At 53.0% G+C, this 10,750-nt stretch overlaps 1 protein-coding gene across 1 annotated transcript; it reads right to left on the reverse strand.

Moving 5' to 3' along the window:
* Nucleotides 1–838: 838 nt before the first annotated feature.
* On the reverse strand, nucleotides 839–9,862 carry NRN1 (neuritin 1). The gene is made up of 3 exons (XM_026511432.4): nucleotides 9,588–9,862; nucleotides 5,287–5,431; nucleotides 839–2,025 (listed from the first exon to the last, which is right to left on the reverse strand). The coding sequence occupies exons 1-3, from the start codon at nucleotides 9,640–9,642 to the stop codon at nucleotides 1,797–1,799; spliced, it is 429 nt and encodes a 142-aa protein (XP_026367217.1). The 5' UTR covers nucleotides 9,643–9,862; the 3' UTR covers nucleotides 839–1,796.
* Between the last annotated feature and the right edge of the window lie 888 nt (nucleotides 9,863–10,750).

Consider the following 10,750-nt stretch of genomic DNA (forward strand, 5'->3'; position numbering starts at 1 on the left):
GCTCCGCGGCGCGGGAACCGCCACAGCTCCAGGGGCTCCACCAGTCCTCCACCCTCCACCAGTTCTCCACCCCCACCCGGGGCTCCCCCGCAGCTCCCTTCCACCTTCACCTTCTCCTAGAAATCAGGTTTCGATTTCTTTGAACCCAGAGACTTACGCTCGGTTCTCCCTCCCCCAGCCTGCTCCAGTTCCTGCGGCCTTGGACCCCGGTCTCCTCTGCTCGTGTTTACTCTCGAATGTTTACTTCTCCGTAAGGCCATGCGGGGCCTATAAATAGGAGAGGTGGAAGCAGCTCGACTGCCAGATCAATAGGGCCCCGTCTCCTCGCCATTTCAGCTGAGCTGTCTTATTAATTATGAAACGATTCACCTGATCCCTGCCAGGGACCACAGCCTCTCCTCGGCCCCTCTGCTAGAGCCCTTAATGGCGGTTCGTTCGCAAGCTGCCTCTGGCCACAGCAGAGGAAGAGGCGAATCGTGGTTAGGATTCGGCCTGCACAGATCGTGGTTAGGGCTCCGGCCCGCTTGAGGCGGGGGCCGCAGGCTGGGCGCTAGCCTTGGGCCTGCGTGTGTTTTCTTGAGCAAGTCCAATTACCCGGAACCTCACCTAGAAAAGATCTCTGCTTTTTATTTAAGAATACAACTTCCTCTTTCTCTTCTTTAAGTAAGAAGTGAAAAGTGGCAAAGTGACCTAGTTGAAGAGGGTCTGCTAGAAAATGGTAGGTTATCAACGCTTGCGAACAGGTGCATGTATCCTCCGGTGTCACGTGTCCCTAGGGGTAACCCCGGGCACTGGGCCAAGAAAGCAGGCTTGGGGCAGGAAACAAACGACACCCCCATTTCAAACAATAACTTTTATTTTATACTTCTCTATACTTTGTAGCAAATCTTTTTTTGCTGAATTTAATTTATAATAAACTTTTTAAATTACATCTCTCTCTTTTTTTTAAAATCAAGGCTCTTTTATGTCAAAATCTTTTTTTAACTATATTTTAGATTAACATTTAACATCCCCCCCTTGTGATCTATACCGTTGGATATTCAGGTATTACTGTGTGTGTAACAGCTAAAACAAGAGGGAAAATAAAGGCAGTGGACTTGGAAAGATGCATTGACAACAGCAGGTAAAGCTTAACCTCTCAGTGACTTTAGCAGCGATTCTTCTGGAAGCCTTTACCTAGACACCCGAGATTTCCTCAATCCCTTCCCTCTGTCCCTCCTATCCTTAAACCACAAAGCCAACAATCTATGCTTTTACTTTCCTCGAGGAGAAATGTGCAGTGGAAATGATCAAAACAAGATACTGTGGAAGAAAGACGTGAGCGTGACTTATTCACCATATGCTTTCCTCGTGGACATCTCTCTTGAATTCATTCCCCTGGCCTTCTCCTCTCCTCTCTTTCCTATTAGGAGGAGCCCATCATTTGTCATGTATTAACATGATTAATATAGTAGGTGGCCCAGGGCCGTTCCTGAGATTCTTGTGCCAAGAAATAAAAATTAAAAAAAAAAATGGGGTGGGTTTGCCGTTTTCTTATTTTTGTGTGAAGACGGACTAAAGCTGAGGTCCGATTTTGGCTGTGCTTGCTTGCTCACTGATTGGTAACATTTGGCAAATAAAACACAAGAAATCAAACGAAATCAAAAGGAGAATCAGGATTTCCCACAATCCTATATGAGTGTTTTCAGCATCACAGAGAATCACAACGTCCCCAAAGAACGAATGGATCTTCCTCTCGATTTCCGGGAGCATGGAGTGAGTGTGGGTGGGTGCGCGGGGGGAGCCGGCCCCCGCGCTCAGAAGGAAAGCCAAGTTGCTAAAGCTGCCGAGAGAGACACCAGGAGCACGGGGAGCGCCGGGAGCAGGGACCCCGCCGCCCCGTTGCCGCTGCCGCAGAGTTCGAATAAGCTGCCTTGGATGTTGAGGTTTTTGGATTCTTTTCTCAGTTTATCCCACATATCTTTCGCCCCTTCCTGGCAATCCGTAAGGGCTGTGACCGTGCAGCTGTGGAAATCCTCCCAGTATCTGGCGAGGAACAGAACAAAACGGAAGAAGCAGGTTGACTTGGGGCGCGACGAGGACCCAGGCCTGCACCCCTGAGCCTCCCCCCGTCGCGGCCTCCGCAAACCTCTTTGGGAGCCCCCCCCTCCCCACCTCCTCTCCACCCGCCCGGCGCCAAACCTCGGCCCACTCTGGAAGCTGTCGTCTGAGGGCAGAGGCCGCCCCCTGCGGCGTCTGGTTTCTCTTTCCCGCTCCCCGGCGGGGACCCGGCAGCCGGGAGCCGGGCCGCACCCGCTGCGCGGCGCTGGCACCTCGGCCTGCGCAAACAGATTGCTCGTCCTCCTCGGGGAAAGCTAGGAAAACAGTGCTAAGCCTTGCAAGCTGCCGCCCATTAATGCCTCTTAGCTTGCAAGATGGGTTACTTGCTCAGAGCACGGCCCGCCCCTCTTGGCTTCTCACTTTCTCCTCCCCCTCGTCCCTTCTGTGTCCCACCCCCCCCTCCTCGCTGCGGTACTCTCTCGCCTTCGCCCGCACTCTCCCTCCTCCCTTCCTTTTGTTTCCCGTTCTCCGATTTTCCCCTCCTTTCCTCTTCCCTTCTTTGTCTTCCTCCGTTTCCCTCCCCTCGGTTTTCCTCTGTTCGGTTCCTCACTTCCTCTTCCTCCTCCTCTCCCCCTCCTCTTCGGCCCTCCGTGGCCCCTGGCCTCGCTCTCCACAGTCCCCCGGCTCAGCTTCGGTCCGGAGACTCCTGCCTGCCTCTCCCCTCCCCGAGTCGGTGAGTGTGGGTGCCCTGGGGCCAGCTCTGTAGCCACCTCCTGCTTTTGCAAATCTTCGTGCTCCCGGCCCTGCGCACTCGGTCCCTCCTCTTCTCCCCCTCCAGAGTCATTCGTGGGCTTGGACCCCTTGAAGGCTCCTCCCCACGGCCTTTCGGGTGTAGTGTGCAGCCCCCCAGGCCGGGACTCCGGTGCCGCCGCGGTGCCCACCCCTGCCAGCCTTCCAGGGACCCCGCTCCCTGTCCTCACTCCCCGCCTCTTCCCGGAGACCCGCGCCTTCTTCCTCAGCCACTTCCTCTCCCTGGACTCAGCTCCTAGCCCCGCCCCCACAACCTTCAACCAACCTGTCCTTTTTTATTTGTCCCCCTTTCTTCCGAGAACCCAAAATAGATCCAGAGACTAAATATAATTCCAACCCGTGATCGATTCCTGGGGCGCTGTCTCCTTTCGGTGCTGGGTCGATCCGTGCGTCTCGGTAACTCCGGGCTGGCTCCCACTTCACCCGGGCCTTTAGCGCCAGGTCACTAGCGACCGCCCTCCACGCAATTTGGTTGTATTTTCTCCTATCTCTCCCTCTTCTCGCTCGCCTGGACTGTAAGTACGTTGAAGGCAAGCACCATGTTTGATTTACCCGTTTCCACTCCCACCCCATCCTCTGGCTAATAGCAAAGATATAAATGCTTGTTGGATTGCTTTGAGCTCTGGCTGTTTTCTAACGACCTTTGTGAGTCTCTAATTTATGAGGACCAGGGAGCCTGGAGCATAGGGCTTCCAGGTTCCTCAATGCATAATAAATAGCAAGATTTACAGAAATTAAGAGGTGGAGGGGTAGCTCTCTGCTGTCATTGCACCTCCCAGAGGAAATCTAAATCTCTCCTTTTCTTCATGCATGTCCAGATGGGGACAGGACCCTCCTGGAAGACGAATATGATGAAAAAGGACAAATATCCACATGGAACTGAGAGATGGTGGGCTTTAGCAGAGTGTCGAGCAACCGGTACCATTAATGAAGTGGGAGCCCAGACCCAGCAGTGGCCTGCAGCCTCTGGGGGAGGGGGGTTCCTCCTCACTTCCATCCTCCAGGACCAAGTCCTACTAAAAAATTAAAAGAACTTGGAATAACTGAATTCTGGTAAATAATAGAATATTTGGGAGCTGATCTATATCTAACCTTTTGTCAAGCTTGGTAGATATATTCTTACCTATCATCAGACATTTGGAATTAAAGTAGGTGGGTATGGAACCCCGATCCAGCCTTCTGTCCCTTTTCTGATCAGAAAGTACCAGCTACCTAGCGGCTGTGGCTTTTGGTGGACACCAGGGTATTTAGGAAAGTGTGTGGCCAAATTGACCCCAATTTAATTCCTCATAATTTAAACAAATAAACACCCTCTCCCCAGGAATTAGGGAGAGAGCGGGACTTCATTGTATACCAAGGATGGTGCAGAAAATGGTTTCTTCAACCTTTGGGGAATAAGGAACACCTCTTGCCTTGGCTTTTTGGTAAGGGCCATTATTGGGTGAGGGGTGGGAGTTATAGCTCTTTTAGAAAAATAAAATAAAGTAAAATAAAATAAGTGAGTGAGGGGTGTGTGTGTTGCAGAGGATGGAGGTACTTCTCAGATACGCAGCAGCTAAAATGTCACTGGTCTTCCAATAGTAAGGCTCTCTCCTAGTTACCACCTTTGCGAGTGGGAGCAGTGCTTTTCAGCCAAGCTCTGGGAAAAGCCACTGCCAGGAACTCCTTCCTAGCCCTTAGCTGCCCTGGCCTTGGCATACCCAGCAGATGCAGAGAGGAAGGGGGGGCGAGGGGATGGCTATCAGAAACCTAGAATCTGCCACAAACTCAGCAGAGATGGTCACCAGATGCCCAGGACATACTTTTCTTGGGCAAAATCATTGGCACAAAACAAAATATTCTTTCAGCCTCTTCTCTTAGAAAGAGAAAGAGGGACCTGCGCTCCCTTGCCTACACTGGAATGTTCTTGGTGTGTAGTGGAAGGGGGTTTTATTAGGGGAAATGGACAAAACAAGCGAGTGGCTTTGACTTTTCCTTTATGCAAACCTAGTATTTCCTAAAATGCTCCTCAAACCAAAACCAACTGTTCTTCAGAGAGTACTCAGCAGTCCACTCATTCACGCAGGAAAAAGAAAAAAAGAAAAAAAGAATGATGAAGACTGCCTCAAAGTAGAGCGAGGAACTGCTAGCAGTTGTCTCTGCCCCTCGCTCCGGGTTCCAGCGCGCTGAGTGCCCGTGCCTCTGTGGCTGCGGGCGAGGAGGCGCAGGGCTGGGCCTGGCTCCCGCGTGGGAGGGTCCTCCTCTGCCCATCTCAGGCCACAGGATCCCCTTGGCCAGAGCAGACCCCGGCCGAGGCCTGAGGGCGAACGTCCAAAGCCCAGCACGCACTGCTTGGCGCTGGTGGGGAATTCAGAGCGCAGGCCCGCAGGCAAGCCCTCTCCGACCTCAGCAGCGCCCCCCAGAACAGAAACCCAGCAGGCCAAAGAGGACACTTACGTGCACACGGTCTTGATGTTCGTCTTGTCGTCCAGGCCCTGCGGGTAGTTGGCCATGCTGTCGCCCAGCTTGAGCAAACAGTCCGAAAAGCCCTTAAAGACCGCATCACACTTGCCCGCTGCTCTCACGGCCTGCACCAGGTACGCTGCGGGGAGGAGGGGACACCGGTCAGCAGCGTCGCGACCCTGCCCTGCAGCCCCGCGGCCCGCCAGCCCCAGACTCGACGCCCAGCCTCGCGGGGCGCCAGTGTTAAAGGTGAATGAAAATCGTGGCCCAAGAATGACTGACCCGCCGCCAACTACAGTCTTGTGCAGACAGTCTGCGTGTGAGCGGGTGCGGGAGGGGGAGGCGAGTCCATTCCTTTCCTGCAGCTCCCTCCCGCATCTCGTTCTGCATCTTTTTCTGTTTCCATCGCCCCCTCTTCTCACCTCCCCCGTCTCTTTTATTTCTCTCTTTCTCCTCACTCCCTCCTTCGTTTCCCAACACTTCCCCAGCAAGTCCGTCCTAGCTCTCGGCGTGCAATCTTGCATTTGTGAGGTGACAGAGGGGGTAACGACAGCAGAGTGAGGGGGCGAGGAAGGGGTGAGGAGGCGGGAAAGCATGGGGCCACGCAGCTGAACCTCAGGCCATGTCGTGTGAGAAAGCCTCGGCCGGCGCCCGGTGCTTGGTGGGTGCTTAGCAAACATTGCTGAATGACTAAATTAATAAAGTCTCTGGAAGCCAGCAGCAGCCATCGAAATGGATTGTTTCATTATAAAACTGATTGCCTACCGTGGAGTATGTGTTCCGAGTGAGATCCTCGCAGGCACCCTCCCCACCCCACTAGAGAAAGAGCAGCCTTGGTGTCCAGAGATTGGGCGGGGGGGGGGGGGTGACCAGTGGTCGGGGCACTCAGGGCCGGGCAGAGTCACGACTGTGTTGGCACGGGTGACCCTGGGTTACCTCTGCGGGGGCCAAATTCGTGAACCTCTGTCCGCGGTTCAGCTCACCACACACCCCGAAAAACCAGCCACCAATCCGCCTGCAGCGGGTGGGATCTTTCCTCTCCAGGCTCTAACCCAGAAGGGCCCAGGTGGCAGTCGCCCGGGGCTCTTGGCCTTTAGCTCCGGGTTCCCTCCAGGGGGTGAGGCGGGGCGGAGGGCGGGAGAGCCGCCGGGACCAAGACAGGAGAGGAGAGGAAGGAGGGAGGTAACCTAAGCGGCACCGAAGTCCTCGCTCCCGGCCTCGGGGCGGTTAAACCCCACGGCGCCGGACTGCCGCTGCCAAGGCCATTTCTCTCCACCCCAAGGCCAACGAAGCAGGCTAAACGTTTGCTGGCGCTCGGCCGAAAGCCCGCCAAGGGGCCAGGAGGGGCGCAAGAACCATTGATCCGCGCGGTTGGGGCTAGGGGAGCAGAGGGAAGGGGCAAATCCTCTCAGAATTGAAATCAGCCTCCAGGACCCAGGACCCACGACCCTGAGTGCCGGCTCCTTCAGAGCGGTGTTCTGGCCTCCAGGGCTTGTGTGTGAATGTCTCCGAAGAGGACCGTACACCTCACTGCCCCCACCACCCCCGGCCCCTGGTCCCCGAGAGCCGGGCCAGACGCAGACAAGAAGGAAGGTGACCGAACCTGCAGCAGCCTCCGAGAGCTCCCCGTTTGCAAATTGCTGCAGGAAGAGTGAGGCGGGCCTTGCGCTTTCTAATCCGGAACGGGAAGCTCCGGGGAAGGGACTAAGGTTAACTTCCACCTCGGCTCCGGCAGATACGTAAACCTTCATGAATCTCCCTCCCCCATCCCCGAGAAATATTAAAAGCCCTTGCGACTGCAATATCAAATAGAACATTGAGATAGAATAAACGAATCTTTGTTCTACTACAATGCAGGCACAATGAAATGAACCCTACACAGCCTCCTCTATAATGCATGCCACGAATGCAGCTTTGCAGCCTCTAACCGAAGTAAAATACAGTCCCTCTTCCCATCCCCCACCCAGCTCCCCGTCTGTCCTTACCCTTTACCTCCACCCCCAAAACTCAGGGGCGAAAAAGTAGCCCCTAAGATGCACCGACAATATTTTAAAGGGGGAATTGGGGCTCGCCGGGGGCGGGAAGCGCTCCTGTCACGTTATCTTTGCGGGCGTTGCTGGAGGAGAAGACCCTCCACACCGCGCATGTGTGAGTGTGTGCGTGTGTAAAATAAGAAGTCGTGAAAAAATTTTTTTTTCGCGACTATAACTGCTTCGTCTCTAGTTGGGTGTGGGAGGACCGGAGCTTGCGCGCGGGACGTGTTTTGAAGTTCATGCATCCGAGCAGGTCACAGCCCGTGCGACCCTCGCTGTCCTTCCTGAACCCGGCTTCAGCGAGGCTCGGGCGGGTGACCTGGGCTCCTTCCCTCTCCTCTCCGGTGTCTGCGTCTTGTGCCTTTTCTATCCGTTCATTCATTCGTTCGACCTTTCATTCATTTCAAACTTCCTCCCGCGTGTCTTCATTTGCGTTCACCACCCTCTCCATCTCCTCGTCCCTTCCCAACCCCCACTTTTGTTGCCAAATGTCAATGATTTGGGACAGCTCCCAGCCATGAATTAAAAATTGAGGCTCCGGTGCGGGAAAGGGCAGACATTCGGGAACAAACATGCTCAATTTCAATTCCACAGCCAACAAATGGTCATTTTCCGACCGAGGTTAATGTGTTCCAATCCTATCCCGCATGCACAATCGCTTTTTTTTTTTTAAACCCCTCCTCAGTAAGGTTATTTCCCTCCAGGAAAACAGAGCCCCAAACCTGCTCCACTTAAAATCCCTATATCAAAAATAACTGCTGTCTCTTGCTCTCTAAAAATATGCAGGCTAATTGCAAAATGCCACATTCACTTACTTTCCACATTTAAGGGATTTGCTGCAGTTATAATTATTTACTTTTATTGAATCTCTTTGCACTAATGTCAAAGATTCAAAAGAACTAGATTCAAAATATCAAGTCATTTCTTAGAATTAAAGGAAAACGCCAACATCCTGCACAGAGTCTAAAATCCCTGTAATGTTCATGCAAAAAAAAAAATCACATACACAAAATCATGTCAAATGCATTAAAAATTACTGCAAAGATTCCATCTTAATGTTTAGATAACTCTAAACCCTGTTTCCTCCACATTTCTCATGGAGAAAAATATTATTCATTTTTTGCTTCCCCATTCCCTAAAGCATCCTCCTATCCAAATACTGCAAGGGTTTGTCTGTAAAGAATGCTACAGCCTGAAATGATAGGAGGCAACAATTCTCTCCGTCTCCAGAAAACCCGTTTGAAGAGTTTCTATTTTTTCTCTTGTCCATTCTATTAATAATCTACTTCACTTTCACTTTCAGGTCAGGTTAATTAATGCTCCAACCTGCATCGAAGAAGTGGGGTTTCTAGTGCTGTCTTCCATCACATCTTCCTCATTCTGGATGGAAAAATGTGAACTTTTAAAAGCCCCAAAACAGTGTAACTAGGACTCAACATTCCTTAACATAAAATGGGGAATAAATAAATCCGTCATAATTAACCGCAAACAAACAAAAATAACAAACACCCGACGTGACATATTGCAAACACTTCTTAACCCTTTCCCACATATAAAATTCGGATGCCTATGTGGAAAGGAACAGGCAAATATTCATAGAAAATTATATCCATGTATATTTGGCTGAATTCAACCTCCTCGATGATAAGCCTATTAAAATATGTACTCTGGGGTTCCCTATCATTCTCAATTTGCCCCCCCCCCCCAGCTGGGTCTGCGGTGCCCGGTGCAAACGCTGCAGCTAGGGTATGGGGGGTAGGGGGGCGGGAGAATGACAAAGTTCTAAATGCAGCAGTCTGAGCCCCGAAATATCTTTGCTTTCTGCACATAAACTTTCCATTCTAGCTGCCTAGCCATCTTGTTCCTGCATTCACCTTTCGACCCTTCAAAATAATACCTTGCCGTATCGCAGGGGCCAATGCATTGCCCCAGAGCGCACAAAACCTGGTCTAACCTGAGAAAGGGAAGCAAAAATGGACGTGCGCTTTGGGGGAAAAAAAAGGGGGGGGGAAGCCCCCTCCTGAAAACGGCCAGCTGCATACGTTTCCTGGCGAACGTTTGGAGTCTCTCTCTCCCTTTTTTTAAAAAGAAAAACCAACTCGGGACGCGCGAGTCCCTAGGAACCGATGCCCCTACTCTCGGGGGTTTGCCGGCTTCTCCGCACCCCGGGGCAGCCGCGGGCCAGTCGGTCCCCCTCGGCGCCTCGGGCTGGGCCGGCTACCGTCTGCCACCATCCGCAAGCCCGGCCGGGCGTCCACTTACCTATTTGCACCGCGAGGATCAGTGAAATATATCTGCCGTTCAACTTAAGTCCCATCCTACGTTTAGTCAAACCATTTGCGACCGCAGACCTTTAAATAGTTAGTTTAGAGAACGCGGGGGAAAGCTGAAAAATAGGCATTGCCAACAAGTTCCAAGAGCAACGGAGACTTTATGCACGGGGAAGGCAGAGGGAGGAGAGAAAGAGAGGGAGCGAGGGAGAGAGAGAGAGAAAGAGAGAGAGAGAGAGCCTGAGAGAGAGAGGGGGGAAGAGCTGGGAATGGTTCACTCCATTAGGAGGGGGCGGAGGAAGTACAGCCTCACGCCCACGAGCAGGCCTGACGTGGGGGATGACACGGAATGATTTTTTTTTTTAAATAAAGACACCTTGGTAGAGAATCGCCATTTATAGTCATCAGAAGCTGGAATTAATCAGATACCTCCAATTAATGTGCGATTCAAACGAATTCTCGCCTCCCGGGGGTGACCACTTCCCCGTCCCCGCGGCCACCCCCGCCTCTTCGCCGTTCCCGGGGCCCCCGAACCCCGCCTCCTCCCTGTGCGGAACAGGGGCTCCCTCTTCCCTCTCCGCCTGGAGCCGGGGAGTCCTGGCGCGCCCACTCGGTTGTTTCAACTTGCTCCCCCTCCTCCATCAGCTCAACAGAGAATCCAGCCCCCTATCCCTACGTTGCAGTGGGGTTTAAACGAGCGAGAACGGGAGAGGGAAAACAGCTAAAGCAGCTCTATTAATTCGACATCCCCCCGCCCCTCAGCCTCCTGCCCCCTGCACTTGCCTACCCTCTTTCTCTCCAACCCAGCAGCTGAGCTCTGGGCGCAGCCTAGAGCGCGTGAGCACACACTCACGCACACACTCGCGCACGCCCGCAAGCAGAGCGCCCCCGTGCCCGCCTGCTCACACTTCACGGGAGCGCGCGCACACGCCCGGGCCCTAGGGGTTTGGTCCGCACACGTGGGGCCCCTGAAATATACACCGTGTGCCCTCTGTGAATTTCACGACTTCGGACACCCCAGCCGGGGAGACACAGCGACACCTGTTTTGGGGGACAGGAGAGCACGGAGAAACCAGCCTCTGCAAAGATGATTTTCGGATACTAGAGATTTACTAACTCTCGGAGCTTTAGGAAATTTCCTAGGCCATTGATAGT

The sequence above is a fragment of the Ursus arctos genome, unplaced genomic scaffold, assembly GCF_023065955.2.
Source record: "Ursus arctos isolate Adak ecotype North America unplaced genomic scaffold, UrsArc2.0 scaffold_31, whole genome shotgun sequence".
Lineage (NCBI taxonomy): Eukaryota > Metazoa > Chordata > Mammalia > Carnivora > Ursidae > Ursus > Ursus arctos.